Genomic DNA, 25,578 nt, shown 5'->3' with positions numbered 1-25,578 from the left:
TGACCACGATTTGGCTAATTTCTGAGGTTTACTGGTATTGACAAACCTTCTCTTCTAATGCCACTAGGCTGTCACACACTCACTCAAAAGTGTTCATGAAGAGCTAATATGCCAGGCTCCTCATACCTCCTTAAATGTCCAAATTGCCCCAGTCCATGTGGCTCTGCACCTATATTCTGAAAGCATGACATTTCTCATTTCACTTTCTTATTCCAAATATCTTGATAGTTCTTCATAGTGTCCTGAATAAAGACCTAGTCCAACGAAAGTAACACTGGACTCTTAGTATCCGAGTTGGGTTATAGTCTCTTCTATCACTGACCTTTACCCCTAAATGCACCTATTTCCTCCTCTGTAATCAGCAGAGCACCATAGTAACTAGTCTAGACGAATTCAACTGTTGCTCACAAGTAGGTTGTTTTTCTCCCCATTGCACACCTGAAGAAACAAGGATCACTCCAGTTAACTGATTTGCTCAGAGCTGCTCAGCTAATAAGTAGAAAAGCAGAAATATAACAGTGTTTTTGGAACCAAAACTCTTTCTACTACCTCCTTCTAAAATAATGTCATCTGAAGTGGCTTCCCTCCTGTGCTGTTCAATATAATAGCCACTAGCTTTTAATTAAATGAAATTTAAAAATTCAATTCCTCGGTCACACTAACCATGTTACAAATGTCCAATAGCCACATGTGGCTGGTGGCTGCCATACTAGCCAGTGAAGATTATAAGACATTTCCATTAGCACAGAATTTTATTGGACAGGTTAGGACTTCTAGCCAGCACTTGGCTTCTGTCATTCTTTGATTTCTATCTGGCATTCAAAGCCTTCCAGAGCCTGCTTCCAGCTCTCCTTTACCATTGGGTTAACTCATGATTCTCCATCAAACTTTTTATGCACTTCCCAGAGATGGTGCCGATCCTATGTCCTTCACTGTACCTAACACAGTACCTTCCATAGAGCAGATAAATATCTGGATGGATGAATGGATAATGGGAAGGGAGCGAGGTATGGAGGAGGTGGCATTCATTTATACTTTCATTAGAGAAATACTTATTGAGCATCTACTATGTGCTCAGAATTCTTCTAGGTTCCTGGGATTACTATGGTGACCAGACATGATCATGTGAAATTTACTTTCTGCCTGGAAGGGTGGAAGAGTTGAGAGCAGATCACAAATTTAAATGTAGGGTTATGAAAAAAAGTAGCATGTTGTACTGAGAGACTGGAAGTGGGAATGGGACTGGGTAAACTATAGATATGGTGGTCTCTAACGAAGTACCATTTGAACCCAAATCTGAATAAGAAGGCGCCAACCATATAAAGTGGAACAAGTTCCATAAAAAAGCAGCTGTGTTGTTCAAATTACACTTTTACATAATTAAATAACATGCTTATCCCCAGCTTAACTCCCCAGTATAAATCTCCAGTTTAATAATATTAATACAATTACCCTGAAGGAAAGATGCAACAAGGAATGGTTACGACAATTAATTTAGGAAGAAAAATTAATATAGTCCACTGAAGTTGAAATGGCATCTATCTTTTATGATGTTTCTCTTCTTTTGTTGTATAGCTTTGTTGGACCACAGAAAGCTGCCCTCGAAGATGCATTACGGAAGGCAAAATTCTTTCAAGGTAAAAGACATGTTTCAAGAGTAGAAAGAGGCAGAGGAACAAACACCAGAAAATTTACCGGAAACACATATATTACCTTTAAAAATGGAAAAAAAGTGACAAAAACTGTTCCCAAATGACATCAAGGAAGTGCTCAAAGAACTTAGCCTTAGGAAGCCTGGTAAGACTCTGGACTTAAGTAAACTCACTGCCAAATCCATGGCAACTTTTATTTGGATATCTGCCTGTATCTGGAGGTTCACTCCGGAGGGCCGGACAAACCAGTTTATAGATTATAAGGCAACTTGACCCCTTGCTGTCATTGGTATTAAGATATATCTTATTCACCTATTTCACTACTCCTAATAATTCCAGCATGCTAAGACTGATAAGTTCAAGGACTGTTATCATTAAAAGATGGAAGAATTGAAGAAGTGTTTTGAAAAGTCTAACAGAGATATACTTTGAAGGTAAATTTTACATAGTGTATACATGTGTGTACATGGGCCAATGCTAATTCTTTCGATTGTAGGTCTCTGTCCAGTTCATTTTCTGCAAACCAAGCCGTCTTTCTTAATTTAGTATTGTTTAAAGCTCATCTGTTTAACCAAGTGTTTTGGGAGACCCCACCATTCACCTGAGAGGTTGATGCTGTTGGTATGTCATGATTTTGAAAATGTGGCCTCCCATGACGAGTCCATTTAAACATACCACTGTCTGTATATACTGGCTTGTCCTTCGATGGGCTCGTGCTGGAAGGTTTCCTCCCACCTTCTTCAGTTGTTTGCTTGGACAAGTGTGAAGCACAGGCTAATTTCCCCTAGCTCCAAATCCTCCCTAACTCACTAAGAAACTCATTAATTCTCCCAGAACACAAATTATAGCTTTTGACCTAGAAGTTCCCTTCTCGATATATAGAGACTCCTGCCTGGACATTTTTATGGGCTTTTATTCTTTCTTCCCCATTATTGTCATTTATTATTTTTAAAAAGCCATAGACAGGAGATTAAAGGCAAAACTTGTCATGGGTGAAACTCTTAGTTACTTTTACGCATCAGGTAGTTATTTAGCCAATAGTAAACAGCACTAAATGGGATTGGCAGAACTCTGAAAAGAGCATAAATGTACACTGACTTCGGTAAAGAAAAGAAAGGTGTTAATGTTTTGATCTTCAAATACATATGGCTTTGCAGAGATGTGAACGAGATCAGTGTAAGTTGAGCAGGAAAGGTTTTCTAAGTGCCTAGCCCCCGTTAGCATTCTCTGATGGCTCGCTCTCTCCTCACCCCCATCCAGATCATACAACTAAATCTTATGACAGAGCTGATTATTTTCAACAATTAAACACCAAAGGAGCATTATTTAATTTAGACACAATGTTTGGACTTTACCTCAAATTGCGCGAGCTGGCTCCACAGCTGGTAGCAATGGCCCTGCGAGGGAGAATATGACTCTTTGGGAAAGGAGAGAGGCCCTGCTTAGATGTGTGGGGCAGATGGTTACTGACACCCAATGCCAGAGGTTTGGTCTGATTCTTTTCTATTTCTCTCTTCGTAAAACCTGGAAAAGGGTGGCAATCTGCTGTGTGTTTTTAAACCACTTCTGCCGTCCTTACTCAGGAAACTCCACAGAGATAACTCCCAATGTCTTCTGGGGAGGGGAGGGTAGCGGGTGGGTAAGGAGTGAAAATGACATATTATTCATACTCAGGTAATAGAAAAGAATAAAGTACATCAGGTTTCTTCATATCTTAAGTGGTGCTTAGGGATTCAGGAAAAAATTATGCTTCAAGTACAGGAAATTGATGAGCAATATTTAAGAGGTATTTTAATAAAAGGAATTTTTCTGGTTAACTTTGGATTAAGTAAAGTCTTTTCTTCTGTTTATAACTGGAAATACTTTTATTTTTTTCTGCACTGATAAGTAAAGTACACCAAGCAAATATTCCCTGGATGATTGAGATTATCTTAGCATTTTGGGTCTTTTTAATCATTAACAGGTGAAGAATCTGAAACGTACTGCAAATATTAAGTTCATTTAAAAAAATAAATCCCTAATATTAGCATTCTCCGTGATTTACCTTTCTCCTAAAAGGGGAAAGCAGCAAAAGATTAGTGTAAATTAAATAAAACTCTATTTAAACCAAGAATCACATGTATAAGCAGTGATGCTTCTTGGTTTAAAAATGTAAATTAATTGCCTATAATGACATGACTCCTATTATTTCTACATTGAGTTATGAGTCAAACATATTAAAGAAGAAAATGTAGAAGTGGAAAAGAGATGCAACTCAACAGAGAATCAGATTGTAATACTTAGTAAAACGTAACCAAATGATCTCTGTTGAAAAGCAGGGGAGGGGAAGATTTTAAAGGAGAGAAAAATGGATAGTAAAATGAGAAAAGGATTATATCTCCATTAACCCACTCCACATTTTTCCCTCAGCATTTGTCACATTTATTAGTCCTGGTTTATCCAATGGCTCCAGACTTGAAACCCATTCTCAGCATAACAGTTTATGTCTCAAAAAAATTTCCTACAAACTCTGCAGACTAAATCTGACACAGTAGCTAAGAAACTCTGTAATTACGACCTTAGCAGACTTTAAGGGAAATAAAGGCAATGCAACATAATAACGCCAAATCAAATTACAAATTCTAAAGATTCATTCAGTTATCTAGTCAGAGTCCATCATTTCTGATTTATCATTTTTATTAAAGGACATTTGACATACAATATTTCAAGTGTAACAACATAGTGATTCTACATTTATATACCTTACAATGTGATCACCATGATATATCTAGTAACCATCTGTCACAGTACAAAGATATTACAATATTATTGACTGTATTCTCTGTGTTGTAAATTACATCCCCATGACTTATTTACAACTGGAAGTTTGTACCTCTTACTTCCCTTCATCTTTTTCATTCACCCTCCCACACCTTTTTCCTCTGGCAACCATCAGTTTGTTTTCTATGAGTCTGTTTCTGTTTTGTTTGATGATTAGTTTTTTTAAGATTCCACATATAAATGAAATCATATGGTATTTGTCTTTCTCTGATTTATTTCACTTAGCATGTTGTCAAAAATGGCAAGATTTTATTCTTTTTTTATTGCCGAATAATATTCCATTGTGGGTATATATACATGTTTATCCATTCATCTGTCGATGGACACCTAGGTTTCTTCCATATCTTGATTTTGTAAATAATGCTGCATACATCTTTTTGAATTAGTGTTGCTTTCTCTGGATAATGCCCAGAACTAGAATTGTTGGGTCATGTGGTAGTTCTATTTTTAATTTTTTAAGGAATGTCTATATTGTTTAACATAGTGGCTGCACTAATTTACAATCCCACCAACAGTGCACAAGGGTTCCCATTTCTCCACATACTCGTCAACACTTATTATTGACTTTTTGATGATAGCCATTCTGACAGGTGTTAAATGATATCTCATTATGGTTTTGATTTCAATTTCCCTGATTAGTGATGTTGAGCATCTTTTTATGTTTTTAGCCATCTACATGTCTTTAAATAAATATAAATTCAAGACATCTGACCATTTTTTAATCAATTTTTTTTTGATGTTGAGTCGTGTAAGTTCTTTATATATTTTAGATACTAACTCCTTATTGGATGTATCATTTGCAAATATCTTCTCCTATTTAGTGGGTTGTCTTTTCATTTGTTAATGGTTTCACCGTGCAAAAGCTTTTTAGTTTATTGTAGCCCCATTTGTTTACACCTGCTTTCATTGCCCTTGTTCAGAGAGACATATCCAAAAAAAATTCTGCTAAGACTAATGTCAAAGGGTTTACTCTTCTTCTAGTAGTTTTATGGATTCAGGTCTTACAATTAAGTCTTTAATCCATTTGAGTTTATTTTAGTATATAGTATAAGAGAGTTGTGCAGATTAATTTTTTACATGTATCTATACAGTTTTCCCAGTACCATTTATTCAAGAGACTGTCATTTCCCTATTGCATATTTTTGCCTCCCTTGTAGATTGACCATATATGTGTGGGATTATTTCTGGGTTCTCTGTTCTGTTTCTTTGATCTGTGTGTCTGTTTTTGTGCTGGTACCATACCATTTTCATTACTATAGCTTGCAGTATAGTTTGAAATCAGGGAACTTGATGCCTCCAACTTTGTTCTTGTTCTTCTTTCTCAAGATTGTTTTGGCAATTCCAGATCTTTTGTGGTTTCATATAAATTTTAGAATTATTTGTTCTAGTTCTGTGAAAAATGTCATTGGTATTTTGATAGAAATTGCATTGAATCTGTAGATTGCTTTGGGTAGTATGGACATTTTTACATTAATCTTTCCAATCCATGAGAATGGTATATTTTTTATTTGCATTGTCTTCAGTTTCTTTCATTAATGTCATAATTTTCAGAGTACAGGTTTTTTTTTTACTAAACTCCTTGGTTAAATTTATTGAGGCATTTTATTCTTTTTGATGCAATTGTAAATGGAATTATTTTCTTAATCTCTTTCTGATAGCTTGTTACTAATGTATTACAGATTTCTGAATATTTTATATCCTGCAACTTTATTGAACTCATTTATTAGTTCTAATAGTTTTTTGGTGGAGTCTTTAGGAATTTCTGTATACAATAGCATGTCATCTGCAAATAGTAATAGTTTTTCTTCCTAATTTGGTTGCCTTTTCTTTATCTTGTCTGATTGCTGTGTCTAGAACTTTCAATACTATGTTGAATAAAAGTGTTGTGAGCACACATCTTTATCTTGTTCCTAATCTTAGAAGGAAAGCTTTCATCTTTTCACTGTTGAGTATGTTAGGTATGGTTTTGTCATACAGAGCCTTTATTATGTTGAGGTATATTCCTTCTATACTCGTTTTGTTGAGAATTCTTATAAGTGGATGTTGAATCCTGTCAGATGCTTTTTGAGATGATCATATGATTTTTATTATTGGTTTTGTTAATGTTATGTATCATTTAAAGCCACTGTTTCCTTTATTTTCTGTCTGGATGACCTAGCTATTGATGTTAAGTAGGGTATTAAAGGCCTCTACTATTTTTATATTACTGTCAATTTCTTCCTTTAAGGCTATATATATACATACTTAGGTGCTTTTACATTTGGGTGTAAATATTTTTGAATGTTATATCCTCTTCCTGGATTGACCCCTTTATCATTATGTAAGCCTTTCTTTGCCTGTTTTTACAGTAAGCTTTCAAGTCTATTTTGTCTGAGTATTACTACCCCAGCTTTTTTTTTCATTTCTACTTGTATCGAGTATATTTTTCCAACCTTTCAGTCTGTTCATGTCTTTTGTCCTGAAGTGATCTCTTGTAGGCAACATGTAAGTGGGTCTTTTTTTTTTTTTTTATCCATTCAGTCACCTTGTGTTTTTTGTTTTTGTATCATTCTGTGCCTTTCTTCTCTTAGTTTCTTCCCTTGTGATTTGCTGGGTTTTAGTGTTAAATTTGGGTTACTTTCTCTTTATTTTTTGTGTACTTTTTGTAGACTTTTGGTTTGTTATTATCATGAGGTTCATGTATATCAACCTATATTTACACCAGTGGATTCTAATTTGGTTGCCTTTTCTTTATCTTGTCTGATTGCTGTGTCTAGAACTTTCAATACTATGTTGAATAAAAGTGTTGTGAGCACGTATCTTTATCTTGTTCCTAATGATAGGCATTTAAGTGCAATGCATTCTAAAAATGCTTCATTTTTACCCCCATTCCACACTTTGTTTTTAATGTCATAGTTTGTCTTTTGGTTTTGTGTGTCCCCTAGCTAGTTATTGTATAGTTGATTTTGCTACTTTTGTCTTTCAATCTTCATATGAGTTACTGCAGCCGATTCACTGACTTTACTATATATTTGCCTTTACCTGTGAGAGTTCTTTCATGTATATATGAAATGTTTATTTCTGGTTATAGTATTTTTATGATTAAAGAAGACTTTTTAATATTTCTTATAAAGTTGGTTTAGTAGTGAGGAATTCCTTTAGTTTTTGTTTGCCTGGAAAACTATTTCTCCTTCAATTCTGAATAACTTTCCCAGGTAGAGTATTTCAGGTTGTAGGTTCCTTTTTTTTAGTACTATAAATATATCCTACTATTCTCTTCTGGCTTATAAAGTTTCTGCTGCGAAATCCGCTGATACCCTTATGTAGTTGCCTTTTAATGTGACTAGTTAGTTTCCTCTCGCTGCCTTCAAGATTTTTTTTTTAAACTTTTAAGCATTTAATACAATATGTTTTGATGTGACTCTCTTTGCATTCATTTTATTTGGAACTCTGTGATTCCTGGACCTGGAAGTCTGTTTCCTTCCCTAGGTTAGCTTTCAGTCATTATTTCTTCAAGTAAGCTCTCTGCTCCTTTCTCCTTCTGGGATACCTAGAATACAAATTCCAGTGCATTTGATGTTGTCCCAGAAGTTCCTTAAACTATTGTTTTTAAAATGTTTTTTTCTTTTTTCTTTTCTGATTGGGTGATTTCCATGATTTTGTCTCCCCAGGTTGCTAATCTACTGTTTATTTCCTCTATTTTTCATTTCAGCTATTGTAGTCTTCAGTTCTGACTGGTTATTTTCTAACTCTTTGTTGAAGCTCTGCCTAAGTTCCTCTATCCTTTTCCCAAGTTTGGTGAACATCCTTATAACTGTTACTTTGAATTCTTTATCAGGCAAATCACTTAGCTCTGTTTCATTAGGATTGTTCTTCTGTTCCTTCATTTGAAACATACTCTTCTGTTTTTTCATTTTGTTTGACTTTTTGTGTTTGTTATGAATTAGACAAACAGCTCTCTCCTGATCTTGAAGGATTAGTCTTGTGTAGGCGTGACCTCTGTGCAGACTATGTGTGCTGGGTGAATTTGAGAGGCTGGATGGAGCTGTGTGGTACTGAGGAAGCCCAGAGTGCAGGGCTCTGGGGACTGGCTGACCAAGGATGTAGCAGGTGTTGGCTGAGGCAGTCCAGGGCTGCAGCAGATGTGACCAAATGGCCCAGGGTATGCTGAGGAGGTCTTGCAAGCCAGCTAGAGTGCTTGGACCAAGCTCCCTCCTGCACTATCTGATTGGAGGGGCACTGTAAACAAAGGTGCTCACCGGTACCTCCAATTCCAGAGAGTTCCCACAGTTCCCCAGCTGTTTAGCAGGCTCCTTGGGGTAAGTAAGTGAATTTTTTTCGTGTATTTTCTGTGCCCTTTAAATCACTTTTATCACTGTGTCCCAGTGCAGGTGAGTCAGACCATACAGCCCCCTTGATATTATTACTCCTCCCTACTGCATGTCACTCTATTTGGGTAGGGTTCCCGTGTCTGTTTTTTCCTACCCTTCGCTATGTAGTCCCTCTCTCATCTATTGTGCATAAGTTGTTCAACCAGCCCTCAGTTGTTCTTCAGGAGGACCTGCTCAGTATGTAGGTAAGTTTGGGGTATTCTTACGCTGCCAAGTTGGGACCCCTTCACTCTTGACCTTTCTGAATGATAGGATTTTATGATAGTTTTGTTGTTTACCTGTCTAAACACTAAGTATTTTGAATCATGAAACCAGACATATTCATTTCAAACTGTCATGTACCAAGGCTAAATTATATAATTACAGAATTAAATTTTTGGAGTATTTCTTAAACAAGTTGTACTTTCCCCAGACTCAGATTATCTATTCAACTTTTTGGTTTTATAGACATGTAACTAATTCCAAACTAAAATATTTTGAACACCATAAACCCTTCAGCAAGTAGATGACAAGTAAATGTGTAGACAATCAGGTTCATATACAAATGATCAATAACCTTGAAGGGTTTATTTTAGTGGGACTCCAAAAATTTAATTCTGTAATTATATAATTTTGGTCTTCTAAAAATATAAATTTTTGGCATGTTAATAACTTAATCTTTTTTTCTTTCTCATGCATTTAATTAATACATAATCTACACTAGATTAAACCAAGCTGAAGCTGTTAGGCTTTTCAGAATTTATAGTAGAGCCTATAACCAACAGTAATGATGGCTAAGATTTCTGTAGAGCTGATACACAGGAAATCAGTTCTAGTGTTAAATAACTAATCAGACAGGCTATAAAACACACAAGAAGAAAGATTAGAGCAGAAAGAGCATAATACTGAGAGTCCAGAGATTTGAGAGGAAGGCCTAGTCTGTCACTGATTCTTTGTGATAACCAATTCTATTTCTTTAAATGTTTACTGTTAAAAGCACCAACAAAAACCATTAAGATGCTTGAATACAGTTTATTGGCTGCTTTCAATAGCATTTTTAATAGCAAAAATGTGTTTACATTAGCTCACAACAATCTTTTTTCAATACAAAGTCCCAGATACTGTTCATTGTCTGGCCAATTCTCAAAGAGATATAAACAAGAATACCAATCAAGTACAACTTCCTTAACCACCTTGGGTGAGATGTGTTTTATCATGAAACATTTAACAGAGACATGATTTTGAAAATTAAGTAAATTAATCTGTTCTTTATCTAAAAATACCTTTCTCTTGAGTTATATTTATAATTTTATTACAAGTTATACAAATCATTAGGTTTCATTTCCATACCTTAACAATCCCATCTCTAGAAGCAGTTACAATGAAGCCCTGTGTTGTCTGGAACGTGGCAATATCTGTGACGATGTCATGATGTCCCACAGGCAGAGACTCCGGTCCCCTCCGAGGAGTGTCATCACTTGGTCCTACCTTCTGCTTATTCTGAATTTCCTGTTTAAAAGTGAAGGAGAAGGCCAGAAGTTAAAAGCCTGTACCACATTCTACCTCTTGTGAATACACTGAGTGAAAGGAGTAAAGAGAATCCAACAGGACATTCTAGGTTTCCTGTCATTAGATTCCATAAGGAGCCACTGACAAATATGAAAAACTAATCTATGCATGTTACCTTTTGTCAAAATCAAAAGGGAAAGCATATAATTGAGGTATAAATAACCAGAATATGGAAGTAAATACTATTTAACGTTTCTAAAGCTCATTATAATTTGTTGTGAAGGAAGCGCACTTTCAGGTATGTTATTTCATTTGAAGTTTTTGCCTAATTCAAGAACACAAGCTTTAGAGTCCCAATAGCCAGGTTTGAATCCCAGCTTTGCTTCTTACTAGCTGAATGATCTTAAGGAAAATAATAAGACAACTTATAAAAGGAAGTACCTTTAAGGACTGAGCAAGGTATAGTTACTTCGAGCTGTGTACTTACATGTACAATTTTGATGTTTATTATACCTTAGTAAAATGTTAAAAAATAGAAAAGCCATGAGAAAAAAAAAAATAATTTCTTAAACTTGAAAAATCGCCAAAGCCATTTACTTTAATCAACTCAGTGTCTATGAAAGCCATTCTTATGCCTACAAAAGTTGAAGGAAAAAAAGACTGCTTATACCTGAACGACTTCAGTGCCTTCAATTATTTTCCTGTAGTAGGACACAGATGGAGAACTAGTACTTCCTGCAACAACATAGGACCTCTCTGGGTAAGCCAAGTCCCAAAACCTAGGGAAGGGGAAATAGATGGTGATAATCTCTGAAGAAGAAGGGGAGGAACCAATGATCATTAGCTTACATTCAATACATAGCTTATTTTCTTTTGTATTAGGAAAAGAGATTTTTTCTAGAATAACGAAATTAGTTACAAATGAAGTATTAACAGCTGTCCTTGCAAGATGTGGGTGATTTTAAACATTACAAGATTGCTAATATCTGTAACACCCTAGTGTTAACTATAGTATCCATCCACATTTCATTATCCTTCCCCTTTTAAATGTTCCATAAAGTATTCTTTATCAGAGACTATACCTTATTTTCATGTCTGAGCCAGCTGTTAGCAAGATAGGATTTCCATCTGCAGGACTACAGTAGATACCATGAACACTGTGAGGAGAAGGCTTAAAAGAAGGAAATATGAGTCAAATAAAGGATACCAGTGTATTCTATAAATGATGGTGCCATTTCTAAAGATAAATCAACTGTCACTGGCTTTATAGGCACCTGGTTAACTGAAGATTATGTATATAATCTTTTTGTCAAAATCTAAAGGGAAAGCATATAATTGAGGTATAAATACTTCTTTCTTCGGGACTTTAAAATGCATTTGTTTTGTATCATTCTGAATAAAGAGGCAAAGCCTGTTCGGCTTCCTAAAATTTTCTATTTCAGATGAGAAGGACCTCAAGTAGAGAAGAAAGGAAAGTTCTTTTCTATCGTTTGCCCCAATGAAGCACCCTTGGCAACATGAGAATTAGAAACAAAAGCAAATGTAAGACGGTCATGTTCCACTTTTTAATGATCTAAACATCAATCTTAGCTTCCCTAATTAACCCAAATTTTTACTGGGGTTCCAAAAAGACATCACAAACCTTATAGAGCTAGTAACTAAAACACCCAATACAGCAATGGCATCCTAATCCTTATTTTACCAAACATGATATCTGTTAGGCTTTTGGGTTAATGCTTTGAATATGTGAAAGTGCTTGGATTATGAGAACTTATATTACCCTATATAATAAAAACTAGAGTCAAACCTGTAACTCAGAAAGTGGTGGTGCACTGCTGGCCCAGAGAGTGAATCTCCTGTCACCAGTCTCCATGTCCCACATAGACACTTCATTGTTGCCCTGAACAGCTAAGGGAAACAAAGGCCAGAATGTTACTCAGATAAGAATTATGCTCTTAGAGCTCTCACATCTTGGTAGATAATCCAAGTCAGCCTTTACCCATTTCCATTTTTATCCATCCTGTAAGAAATGCTTGCTAGTACTTTTAAATAAGACTGTGACCCTGTTACCTAACTGGAGTATATAAAAAAAAATGTTTTGAATAGTCTACCAGTAGATATTTACCGGTATCTAACCAAGTGGAAAGAATTGTGGGGTGGAAAGTCAAATCACAAACAGATTATGCCCTCAAGAAACCTACAGTCTAGAAGTAGAACAAAAAAGAGAACTGCAAAGTTCCACCTGAACTTAAGGAAGGAAAAGATCATATCTGTTGGGTAAGAATCAAGATTGCCTAGTGGAGATGTTTTTAAAGCTGGACAAATACAGGTAAGTCGTTCCAGGCAGAAAGAATGGAATGAGCAAAAACCACAAAAAAAAATCTCTGGGTGTTTTGGAGAACTATGAGTAGTTGGTCCGACTGAAGCACACTTGTGACAGGAAGGAGTGGAAGATGAAGGTTATAAAGAGGAAAGAGCAGAAGATTACAGAAAAGGGAACTGTAGGCCTGAAAGAGACAAGACATTATCCCTCAGGCATTTTTGAGCAGGGAGAGTGACAATACCCAAGACTTCATTATTTATTGAACCAACAAATAATTCTCATGAGCTAGTCAGTGTGGCAGGCACTGAGGAAAAGAAGGCAAACAATTAAAAAAAAAATTCATTTCATGGAACTTACATACTAGTGAGAACTACACTGAAGAAATGAAAAGCCCTGAAGCTTTCAGTTCAAGGAAAGGCCCAAGAAGCCAGTGTAGCTGGTGCAGACTGAGCATGGGAGAGCAGCAGAAAAAGAACACTAGTGCTGGTCACTTTCCACTAGCCACTCTAAGGCTGGAGCACATGAACCACAGTAGCAGGCTCCTGTGCCCTCTGACTTCTAGATGGGCTTGGCCTATAGGAAGCTAAATAATGCCCCCACCACCACTACCAACCAGGTCTTAGTCTTTAGAGCCTGTGAATATTATATGGAAAAGTGCCTCTGCAGATGTGATTAAATTAAGGACCTTGAGACTGAAGGGCAAGGGAGCTCCTAGCGTGTCCAGCTGAGCCTTAAATGCAAACACAATCCTTAGACGAGGGAAGCAGATCTGACAATGAAGCAAGATGCTATGGTGCTACCATTGAGGATGGAGAAGGGGTCATGAGCCAACATATGTAGCTCTAGAAGCAGGAAAAGGCAAGGGGCTAGAATCTGCCCTAGAGCCTCTGGGAGGAATGTGGCCCTGCTACCACCTTAATTTTGGCTCAGCAAAACTCATTTCAAATTTCTGACCTCCAGAACTGTTAAAGAATAAATCTGTGTTAAGCTACCAAGATTGTGTTAATTGATTATAGCAGTAATCAATTAAGGCACACGGAAGCCCCAGTAGGAGATTAAGGGATTGATGAAAGTCAAGGTAGTCACCTCAGGCTGGTTGTATCCCTCACCTCGAAATCACTACTCTTCTCAAGGTGGCCTTCTCAACTTCCTTCCAAATTCCAGTAACCATCGCCTTTGCTTCCACTGCTACTCTGCTGGTACTAGCCTTATTTTATTGAACTAATGTTAGGATGCCCCTACAACCACCCTTTGTAAATAGTTTCTTTGAAAAGAAATCCTCCTCAAATTATCCTAGCTTGGGTATACCATCTGTTTCCTGTTGAAACCCTGACTGATAAAGAAGGTCAGAGAGGCAGCAGGGATAGATTCCATAAAGCCTTTGGGCCATAGGGAGGAGTATGGCTATTACTTGGAATAAGAAGCCACTGGAAGGTACTGAGCAGAAGGCAAAACAGTCTTAAGAGGTAGAATCAAAGCAGAGAATTACAAGGATATTGCTTTAATAGGGACAAAAGATGATGATGGTTTGGACTAGGGAGACAATAAAAATGGTCAGATTCTGAACATATTTTAAGACAGAACATATATGATTGTCTGGTACACTGGAAGTGAAATAAGAGAAAAGAATCAAGGATGATACAAGACTTCTTTCTGAGCATCTAGCATAAAAGCTGCCATTTACTGAGAGAACACTATAGGAAGAGTCAGTTAGTTTGTCTCAGAGTAAGATGTAGTGGTGAGGGAACTGAGACAGGAAACTAAGTATTCAATTTAGACATGTCAGGTTTAACAACAGTAGTGTATGAGATGAACTATGAGTATGAGAAAGGACCAGAAAGAGCCTACCTACAAAAGAGGACCGATGGGGAAACATAGGAGTAACAAGAGCTACTATTCGTCAAGTACTAATTCTGTGCTGGGCTGTGTGTTTGATATGTGTTATCTCAAATTCTTATAACTCTGCTAGGTAAATATTTTAAACTACATTTTGCAGATAAGAAAAGTGAATTTCAAAGACTTGCCCAAGAATCCGTACAAGGAACTTTGAATACCCAATGAGGGGAGGGAAGGGAAAGGAAGCTTGCAAGAATCATGATAGAAACAGATCAACAAGAATTGGCAATTGACAAGGTTGAGTCAAGGTTTCTAACTTAGACTTCTGGGAAGAGGGTGGCAGCTTTAACAATATAGGAGAAATAAACGATACAGGAGAAAGAAAACAAATGGAAGGTGAAACTGGCAAATAGGAATGGAAAGTGATATGGTGATTAATACAGTTTTAGACATAATAAACATGAAATGACAGTGAGATATTAGTGATGGGAACTCCCATAATCAAATCAGAACAAAATCAAGCATCTGTTCATATGTAAAGTAAAAACTCTAAGAACACGAATACTGGGAGCAGGGTATTATGCAGTTTTCAAGAAAATCCTCCAACACCTGAAAGCCAGCCTCCACTTTACCTGCGATCACCCAGGACTGATACAGAGGATGCATTGAGAGGCGTCTGATTCGAGCCCTGGAAGGATGGCAGTGACTGGAAATGGGCAACTGGAACCGCATGTCCCAACAAGCCATGGTACCACTGCTTGTACCTTAAAAGGAAAAAAAACCCCAAAAGATTACCATCTAATGATTAAAGCACATCAAGCAACATGTATACAAAGGGTAAATAGCATTAGCTTAGTATGAATGTATTTTAAAACTGAGTCACTTTGAAAAAGGCTTTGTTCTCATGAAGCTGTCTCTCAGTTTCAAACAGCACCTTTACTTGTTAAATAACAAAGACATAAAGCACTTATCACAATGCTGCTACAGAAGTGTCTAACACATGTAAATTGAAAATGAATAATTCATTAATTACCGACACTTATTGCCAAAGATATCACACACAAAAAACAGAAGGTCTGGAGAAGATAAAAATTGAACTTAATAAGTCAAAATGATCACGATGCCTAACCAGAGATGTTTTACTGGCATTCAGTGATCACTTTATGAGCCCCAAAGTGGGAGCAGCTTTGTAGCTATCTTCAGATATCAATCATTTCCATGTGCACTTGTCTCCAAGACATTCCGGAAACAAGTATGAGTGTCCAATCACAGCAGAAACTAGAATGAGTCCCTGCACATCTGCCCATGACAACTTAAACCACACAAAGAGAAGCTCCCCCAAACCCCAATCCGAAAAGAATAATGCCTACTCTAACACTAAGCAGCTGGTTGTGACAGAGGCACAGAGCATATTCCTGGGATGGTCTCCAATTCCAGCGGAGAGACTGAGCGTGGGAAAAGACAAAGGGGCAACAGGATCCCTCTGTTTGTCACCTTGTTCCACTCCAGAACAGTGGCTCCAATAGCCACAGGTAGCATTGCTTGCCCTCCTCAAAGCTGATCAGGGTGCCTGAGAGCCTTCACTGTCATTTGTTAATATGATAATATTTACTATCTCCCCTTCTAGGCCCTCTCCTGTACCTGTGCAGTTTATTCAGGCAAAAAGCAAAAAAGAAATAATGCATTCCATAAAACTATATATAAAAAGTAATAAAAGGCAGATTTTCACAATCATAAATGAAAGTTAGGGAATCTAGAAATCAATTTTCAAGCAGAACAGATTATAATTCTTCTGAAAAAGAATGTCGAGTGGGGAAAAAAATAAGATGCAGTACTTTCTCAAGGTGCAAGTTCAAAGGCTTATAGGGAAAAAACATGAAACTGAAACAGAAAAGCAGAAGTCTTTGAGGAAAGGGAGGGAGGAAGAAATAATAAGGCAAGAAATCATCGTTGAGCTCTTCTCCTGTATCAAACACTGTAATAGATGCTTTCAACTCATTAAATCCTCAAAGCAGCCCTTGGAAGGATTTGTCTGTTTGAAGATGAGGATATTGAGATAGAGTTAAGTAGTCTGCCTGAGATTACTGAACCAAGCCTGCTGCTTTCCTGGCAGAATAAGAAAATGTCAGCAAATCTGATCACTATAATGATTATAGATACTCATTTGAGAACAAAAAGGAAATTATTTTATGCACTAGGAAACTAATTTCACTCTAAAAGTTAAATTACAAGTGGTTATAACATAATAATTATGAAAAAAGATGGGGAAAAATTATCGATGAAGAAAAAGTAAGAAGCTTTCATAAGAAGGCAATTCCAGACATTAGTGTCACTCAAACTCAATGACTTGAGAGTAAACTTACCAATGCAGAGCCAGCACTGGTGGATATCCACAGCAAAAGAAGTTATGAGGCCTGACTTCAAATCATGCTTTAACGTCCATGCATTGCTTGAAGACCTGAGGTCCCAGCCAACCAGAGAACCATTCACAGTGGCATAGGCCAGAACAGACTGTGCCCCAGAGTTGAAGTGATGCATATCCACGACACAGCCATCCTCCTTCTGATCTAGAATTCTAGAGAAACACACAAAGCAAATATACAAAGAATTTTCTAGTTACTGAGACATAGCCCTAGTCTCTAGTAAGATAAATTTACATTCTAACCATGGTCAAGAAATGAAAACTCTGTGATACATCAGCACAATGATAGCTGAGGCATTTTTAAAAAAATTATTTTGGACTTAGAGAAAAGATGCAAAAATAGTATACAGAATTCCTGTGTACCCTTTACTCAGCTTCCCCTCATGTTAACACCTTACAAAACCATAGAACATTTATCAAAACTAAGAAATTAACGTTGGTACCATACTAGTAAAGTACAGAACATACTAGGATTTCATCAGTTTTTCCACTAGTTCCTTTTACTGTTCCAGGATCCAAAGGAAAATACACATGGAATTTATGTCATGTCTCCTGAGTCTCCTCCAACCTGACAGTTCCTTAGTCTTTCATTTTCTTTCATGACCTTTTAGAAGACTACCAGTGGGTTATTTTATAGAATGTTCCTCAGTTTCGGTTTACCTCATGTGTCCTCACAAACAGACTGAGCTTACTTATGTCTTATTCTGAAGGAGACCAGAGAAGTAGCATGCCTGTCTCAGTGCATATACGAGGGAGTACCTGATATTAGTACGTATTAGTGGTGACGTTAAGCTTGATAGTGTCTGTCAAGATTCTCTGCTGTAAACTTGTTATTTTTCCATTTATAACTGTTCAATATTTAGGGGACATGCCTGTGGTGTTCTAATGAAGACTTTCTATTTCCCTCATTCCTTCTATTTTACTGATTAGAATTCTTCTGCAAAGAAGCAAGGAAGAGGAGTCGCTTCTCCATTAACTTATTTGTTTACTTATTTATATCAGTCCATACTCATAGATATTTTATTCTTTGAGTTATAACCCACTACTATCGTGATTCGTTTTGCTGCTTAAACTCTTCCAACTTTGGCCATGGGCAGCTCCCTCAGGTTGGCTCCAATGCCCTTTCGATGTGCTTGTTTGACCACTTCCTAACTTTCTGGCACAAGATGCACCACTTATCTTGTATTTTCCCTGCCCCAGCCCTGCAATCAACCAGTTCTCCAGGAAGTCCTAGTTCCTTTTATTGCAGAACAGTTATGTAAAAGCCAAGGTCTGTGCTCTAAGTGCTCACTGCTATGGAGGTGTCTCTGTTTCTAGTCCCTCTCAATGGTCAGAGCTACAAAATGTATTATGTATACACCACTTCTTGCATTCAGATATATCTGTACTGCTATCTTTTTGCTTGTGTGTGTATATGTATATGTCTGTATATGCAAATATACAAAGAGCTGACCCTTGAAAATTCAGAGGGTTAGGGGTGTTGATCCCTACACAAAAACCTGCATTTAACTTTTGACTCCCCCAAAACTGAACAACCTATTGTTGACAAGAAGCCTTACCAATAACATAAAGTTTATTAACACATATTTTGTATGTTATATGTATTATGTACTATATTCTTATAATAAAGATAGAGAAAAGAAACTGTTATGAAGGAAATTATAAGGAAGATTTACTGTGTTTACTGAAAAAAATCTGTGTGTAAGTGGAGCCAGACAGTTCAGACACATGTTGTTCAAGGGCCAGCTGTACATATGTCATGAGCCCATACTGATATCTATCCATTACCAGGGCTCATTCTAGCATTTCCTTATCTGTAACTTCTTTCTTCAACAGTGAGAAACCTGGTTCTCATTATCTATAGCATAGTCACTTATTTCTTCAACCCTAGTACACAATAGTTATAAAATTGCTGAACCATAACCCCTGTGAAAAACAACCAAATAGAATACGATATTTGAGTTCGGCTCCTTTTGTTATTAGGCCTTACAGTATTAAACCACTGTTTTTCAAAGTTATTCGGCTGGCTCCTTTATTCCCCATATTCTTCGATGTCATCACATGATTCATCTGTATAACAGACTGATTTATCACAGACTACATTCTACCTTTTCCCCTACATGTGTTTGATTTTTTAAATTAACATACATTAAAATTCACTTTTTGTGGTATACAGTTCTATGTGTAGCCATCATATGCAAATATATGCAAAGAAATATTTTAAAAATAGCAAATGAATAGCCATAGCTATGTATCTTCTATCACACAACCATATAGAACAATTCCATACCCCCAAAATTATCCTGTGTAGCTCTTCTGTACTGTAGTCAATCCCTATGCCCCACCTGTGGGGACCCACTGTTCTGTTTTCTTCTCTATAATTTTATGTTTTCCAGAATGTCATATATTTGGAAACAAGCAATATATAGCCTTTTAGATCTGACTTCTTTCATTAGAAAAAATAATATTCATAAGTCAATTTCTTTCTTTTGATATCCATTGTATGGGTATAACCAGTGTTTCAAGCTTAGGTATTTTGAAACTAAAAAAATATCATAAACTTACTGGCCAGCCTTCTTGATCAGGACATATGCTTTTGCATACACTTAGACTTAGTTTTATCTCTTAGTTCAAGAGTCGGCAAACATTTTCTATAAGGAGCCAGACAGTAAATACAGGCTTTGCAAGTCACATATATCTCTAATGTATATTCTTTATTTTTTTTTTTTTACAACCATTTGAAAATGCAAAAATCATTCTTAGTTTATGGGCCATACTGCAGGCTGCAGTTTCCTGACCCCTCCCTGTCTTAGATAAACAATTACATTCACATTCTAATACAAACTATATTCTCCCTAAAGTGAAAATGAAAAGTACAAATGACAAATAAAATGTGAAAAGGTGCCACAAATTCTAATTATTAAAAGCCATGACAAAAATTGATCTAACTGAAGCACTCCCCCCCCCAAAAAAAAGAAAGAAAAAAAAGTACTCATGGCAAGGTTTTTTTTGGAATATACTGCTGTCAGGTACAGTGACTAAACATCCTGGATCAATCAATGTTTTCTTAGGGAAAAGACAATAACTTTCATAGTAAAAAGTGCTGTCAGCTGAGACGCAGCAATGCACAGAATGAGCATGTCTCTGTGTGCATACTGACAGCAGTCACCACACAACACATTTTGCCAATAGCGCTTTGTTAACTTACATGGAACTCAATAGGTATGTTGCTGTACAGTCATCCTCTACTGAAACAATTTTAAAGAAAACTGGCAGGTATTGGTTTGTTTTGTTTTGTTTTTTTAGTTAAAAGCCACATTTATCTTAGACAAAAACTGCTCAAATATGTTTAGTGACTATATTAAAAATAACACATATTTTTAATTGCAAAGGCAAAACAAAATAATAGACATAAAACAAAACAAATAATAAATTCCTGTGTGATCCAACAAACGTCCTTTTCTGTCATAGCTACTCAATGGTCATGACTTAAAATCCGCTTAACTATAAGCATCTGATCATTCAACTTTCTTCCAGTGGCATACACCACCTCTGCCTCCCATACCCTACTTGACTGCCCTTCTTTGGCTCGCTAACTTATATCTGGCTTCACCTCTTCCAGGCCTGCTTCCCTATTCCCTGCAAACTGCCTCCCCATCCCTGTAATACAGCACATTATCACACTGCATTGAAATCATCTGTTCACTGCTCTATTCCTCCCACTAGACTGTAATTTCTTGGAAAGCATATCTTACTTGTCTTTGAAATCCTCAGTGTATAACACGTACTGGTCAGTTGAGAAACTATTCTGCTTTATATTTAAGGATCTTATCTTGAAAGTGTTTAATCTGTGGTAAAGGAAATTCTTAAATAAAACCAGTATTTTGTTTTAAAAATAAGCAAATCATCTAAAATCATCCAAATGGCTACACTCCATGTTCCCATCAACTTCAGAGGTTTTAATGCTAAGTGACCAAATACTGGCAACATTTAAATTTTTTTTAATGAAGAACACTCATATTCTCAAAATTGGCCAGTGAGAGTTCTGCTTTTAGTAGCTGAGACGAAAGATGTAACTGATAATTAGATTACTCAGACACATTCCAGACTGGGATGAGCTCCAAGTTCAAAGTTGCCCTTCTGATCTTTTGACAAACTGGCAGAAAATAAAACATGCAGACATATTTTTCTGAAACTAATGACGTGATAGATTTTTATTGGAAACACAGCCTTATTACATGTGCTTAAATAAAGAAGCTCAATGTACGAGGTCCTCAGCTGACCCAAACTACATGGGGAAGTGAGGCTTAAAATACCCTACTGCATTAAATGCAGTTTAAAAAACACAAAAGATAGATACCTGCTTTGTAGGGGATGAATTTTAGGAGACTTGGGCAGCTTTGCAGCCTCGATTCCAAGAAGCTGGACAGCACCATTATCAGATGCTATAGCCAAGTAGTGAGAACCCTGGCAGAATGTGAGAGTCTTGACACGTCCTCCAATTCGGCTATATGTAATAATAGATCTGCACAAAAGGAAAATAAGATTGCATTTCTGAAAGGCCACAAGAGCATTATTACTGCTAATATTAAATAAATATCCACACAACTATTAAAAAAAACTACTACTTTGAGGTCCATTTCATTTCCTTGATCTCATAACAAAAACAAAAATCCCCTCAAAGGCATTGGTACAAAATCACCTTTTCTTCTGCTATTTCCAAATGGCCATCTTCATACACTTCTCTATTACAGAAAGACTATTCATCCTCCTTTCCAATTGGCACTCCCATACTTGTGGTTCAGGTCCAGTTTTTCTTCCACTCTTGCAATACCTTAAACTCTACCCTTATACCTTTCAGTTATTTATAATCTTAAGATGCAGCCTGGCACGGCAGGAACAGCACTGGCATGGAATCAAAGAGCTAAGTTCCACTACTGACTTACCTGTATGATCTTGATCAAGCCACTTAACCTACTTTGTATCTGTTTACTCATACACAAAACAAGAACTACCCAATTATCTAAATGGGACATAGTGAAGCTCAAATAAACCATAATAAACATTCATAAATGCAAAATATTATTATAATGTTGAGTCTCTCCCACAAATGCGCTGACCTCTCAAGCTGTCTATCCTCATATTCACTGCCAAAGTTCTTGAATAGCTAATCTACACAGGGTGTCTCCCATTATTACTAATTCTTTCTTTCATTACCCTCCACATAGGCTGCAAACTCATCCTTCTAAGGAGCCATACTCTAAAAGGTCACTAGCCCCTAATCACCAATTTATTAACCTTGTCTTCTGTAATTTATTTCATTTTACTATATATTAAAACACAAAATGAATATAGAAAAGTAAAAATGTATAAATCTACCACCCAGAAACAATATTTTGTAATATATTCATCCAAAGGGTGTTCAACACATGTGACAATATATTAATATTTGCTTTTTAAATAAATATGGAATAAGTTATGTATTTGAATGTTTCTCTAGTTCACTTTTTCTTAATAACAGCTTTGTTGAGATACAATTCACATACCATGAAGTTCAACAACATTTAGAAGTGTAGAATTCAGTGATTTTTCACATATTAACAGAATTCTGCATAGATCATCGGTATCCCAGAACATTTTCACCATTCTTTAAAAACCCAAAACAAAAGTCACCTCACACCCATTAACATCCAGTCTCCATTTTCCCCATCCCCTTAAATTTCCAATGAATTTGCCTATTCTGGATATTTCATATAAATGCAGTCATACATCATATGGTCTTTTGTATCTGGCTCTTAGCATTATGTTTTCAAGGTTCATCCACTCCTTTTTATGCCAATTATTACTCCGTCGTGTGACTATACCACATTTTGCACATCCACTCATTAGCTGATGAATATATGTATTGTTTCCACTTTTTAGCTATTATAAATAATGCTACTATAAACACGTGTGCATACGTTTTTGCATGGATATATGTCTCAAACCACTGCCCACAGGTACCCACCCAGTCCGCTAGATGAGTAAAGAGCACCAAGAACAATCAAGAGATGAGAATTCTAGTATGCTGCGTCTCTTGCTCTCCCTTGTGTGTACTTGCTCACTCTCACTCTCCCCTACCTTACCTCCCTCTTTAATTTTGAGATATAATTTACATACCATAAAATTCACTCTTTTAAAGGGATTTATAGTATAGTCACTAAATTTTGCAACCGTCATCATTCTCTAATTCCAGAACATTTTCATCACCTCAAAGAAACTCTATATCCATTAACGGTCACTCCCCAATGCTCCCTCTCCCCAGCTCCTGGCAACTATTAACCTACTTTCTGTTGCTATGAGTTTGCCTCTTCTGGGCATTTCACGTAAATGAAATCATACAATATGCTGTCTGGCCTTTGGATCAGGCTTCTTTCACTTAGCATAATTAATGTTTTCAAGGTTTATCCATGTTATCACATATATCAGCATTTCATTCCTTTTTATGGATAAATAATAATCCATTGTGTGGATATACCACCTTTGGTTTATCCATTCGATAATTAATAGAAATTGTGGTTTCCACTTTTGGCCTAGTATAAATATAGCTCTTATGAACACAGTATATAGAATTTCATGTGAACATGTTTTCAACTGTCTTGGGTTTATTCCTATGAATGAAAATGCAGAGTCATAAGTTAACTCTATGTTTAGCATTTTGCAAAACTGCCAAAGTGTTTTCCATGGTTGTACCACTTTACATTCCCACCAGCAATGTATTAAAGTTCCAATTTCTCCACATCCTCTCCAACACTTACTGTTTTTTTTTTTATTGTATCCATTCTAGTGGGTGTGAGGTACTATCTCATTGTGGTTTTGGTTTGCCTTGCCCTAGTAACTAATGACGTGGAACACCTTTTTGTATACATATTGGTCCTATTTGGAGAAACATCTATTTGGATATAGAATTACTGGTTGGTAGTCTGGAGCTTTCAACACTTTGCATATCTAATCCCACTGATTTCAAATCTCCATTTTCTTGATAAAAAGTCAGCTATTAATCTTACTGAAGCTCCCTTGCACATAATGAGTCACTTTTCTCCCACTGCTCTCAACATTCTATGTCTTTCAACAGTTTGCTTATCACGTGTCTGATTATGGGTCTTTTTTATCCTATTTAAAATTCACTGAGCTTCTTAGATGTGCAGGTTAATGTTTTACATAAAATCTGGGGATTTTTCAGCCACTATTTCTTCAAAAATTCTTTCTGTTTCTTTTTTTATCTTCACCTTCTGGGACTTTTATTATGTGTATGGTGGTACGCTTGATGGTGTTCCACAGGTCTTTGAAGCTCTGTTCATTTTTACACTTTTTTAGTTTTTGTATGTCTAACTGGGTAATGCCGATTGATCTGTCTTCAAGTCACTGTTTTTTTCTTGCCAGCTGAAATCTGCTGTGAAGGCCGTCAAGTGAGTTTTTCATTGCAGTTACTGTACTTGTTCTCAACTCCAGCTTTTCTATTTATCATTTCCATTTCCTTTTGATAGGGTCTAATAGGAGAGACATTTTTCTCATGCTTTCCTTTTAATCCTTTAGATGTGGTTTCTTTTAATTCTTTAAATGTATTTTAATAGCTAATTTAGAGTCTTTATCTAGAAAGTCCAATGTCTGGGATTACTGTGGTAGTTTCCACTGACTGCTTTTTTTCCTGTGTATAAGCCATACTTTTCTGTTTCTTTGCCTTACTTGTAATTTCTTGTTCAAAACTGGACATTCTAATTAACATGTATCAACACTGGAAAAAAAATTCCAATGTTGTCTGTTTGCTTAGTGACTCCTTTGTACTAAGTCTATAAGGTCTACATTCTTTCTCATATGTGGCTTCTGAAGTTTTTGTTCCGTTAGCTTAGTGGTCAGCTAATAACTAGACAAACATTTCCTTACATGCCTTAAACTTAGAGTTTCAGCCTTTGCTGAGGTCTGTGTTGTGGCACACCTTCAACAAAGCGCTTTACAACTCTGCCTTATCCTTCATTTCCTGCTTGCACAGTCTCAAGATCAGCCAGAGGTGAGAACTCAAGGTTTTCTCAGTTCTTTCTTAGGCATGTGCACAACAATGCACATTCATGTGGCTTTACAGACACTCAAGAAAACATCCAAATTTTTCAAAGGCCCCATGGACATCCAATTCTCTAGTTTGTCCTTTTAAATTTGTCAGCCTCTGATTAGCTGCAACTGCTAATGCCACCTCAGGCAGTGTGATGTTAAACGAATAGCACTGATAATTTCAACAAATGTGCTGTGGATACACTTTTTCTCAAAGAACAAGGTATGGGCTAGATCAAATAAAGACTGACCCTGAGAATGAAACTTTTTAGCAAGCTGGGAAGAAAGGTCAAATAGTGACAAGTTTCTGAAAATGAGGCTTTTGGTGAGTTCTAAGGCCATTATCACTCCTCGGTGGCTACTAAGCTAATGTTCATGGCTACCATAGTTTGTAGTACTGTTAGTGTTCAAAAGCTACTATAGAGCTTGGTAGAAGGAGATGAAATTAGGGACTGCAGGCTCACTGTTCTGAGAGTCAGCTGTTTTTCTTAAATAACACTCTTCAGATTGATGCAGGACTAATTAATTTCCAGAATTCTGAAAAAGTTGATTTTGAGTTTTTGTCAGTATACTCATTGTTTT

At 36.5% G+C, this 25,578-nt stretch overlaps 2 protein-coding genes across 5 annotated transcripts in view; one reads left to right on the top strand and one right to left on the bottom strand.

Moving 5' to 3' along the window:
- The window catches only part of COL6A6 (collagen type VI alpha 6 chain), a 142,129-nt gene that overhangs the window by 115,083 nt on the left and 1,468 nt on the right, over positions 1–25,578 (top strand). For 2 of the 3 annotated variants that reach the window (XM_016140262.2, XM_016140263.2), the window contains one exon: positions 1,576–4,366. In XM_016140262.2, coding sequence (XP_015995748.2) covers positions 1,576–1,756 — 181 coding nt within the window. In that variant the 3' untranslated portion in view covers positions 1,757–4,366. Of the gene's footprint in view, positions 1–1,575; positions 4,367–25,578 lie in introns of those variants that run through there. The other variant, XM_016140264.2, reaches the window with a different exon arrangement.
- PIK3R4 (phosphoinositide-3-kinase regulatory subunit 4) overlaps positions 9,834–25,578 on the bottom strand; it is a 60,240-nt gene continuing 44,495 nt past the window's right edge. For both annotated transcript variants that reach the window (XM_016140266.2, XM_016140267.2), the window contains exons 14-20: positions 21,272–21,436; positions 16,853–17,064; positions 15,122–15,253; positions 12,138–12,238; positions 11,413–11,501; positions 11,001–11,109; positions 9,834–10,330 (exon numbers count right to left, since the gene is read on the bottom strand). In XM_016140266.2, coding sequence (XP_015995752.1) covers positions 10,160–10,330; positions 11,001–11,109; positions 11,413–11,501; positions 12,138–12,238; positions 15,122–15,253; positions 16,853–17,064; positions 21,272–21,436 — 979 coding nt within the window. In that variant the 3' untranslated portion in view covers positions 9,834–10,159. The remainder of the gene's footprint in view (positions 10,331–11,000; positions 11,110–11,412; positions 11,502–12,137; positions 12,239–15,121; positions 15,254–16,852; positions 17,065–21,271; positions 21,437–25,578) is intronic.

The sequence above is a fragment of the Rousettus aegyptiacus genome, unplaced genomic scaffold, assembly GCF_014176215.1.
Source record: "Rousettus aegyptiacus isolate mRouAeg1 unplaced genomic scaffold, mRouAeg1.p scaffold_m13_p_4, whole genome shotgun sequence".
NCBI lineage: Eukaryota > Metazoa > Chordata > Mammalia > Chiroptera > Pteropodidae > Rousettus > Rousettus aegyptiacus.
Note: the sequence above shows the minus strand (reverse complement) of the source record. Positions and strands in the feature narration are given on the sequence as shown.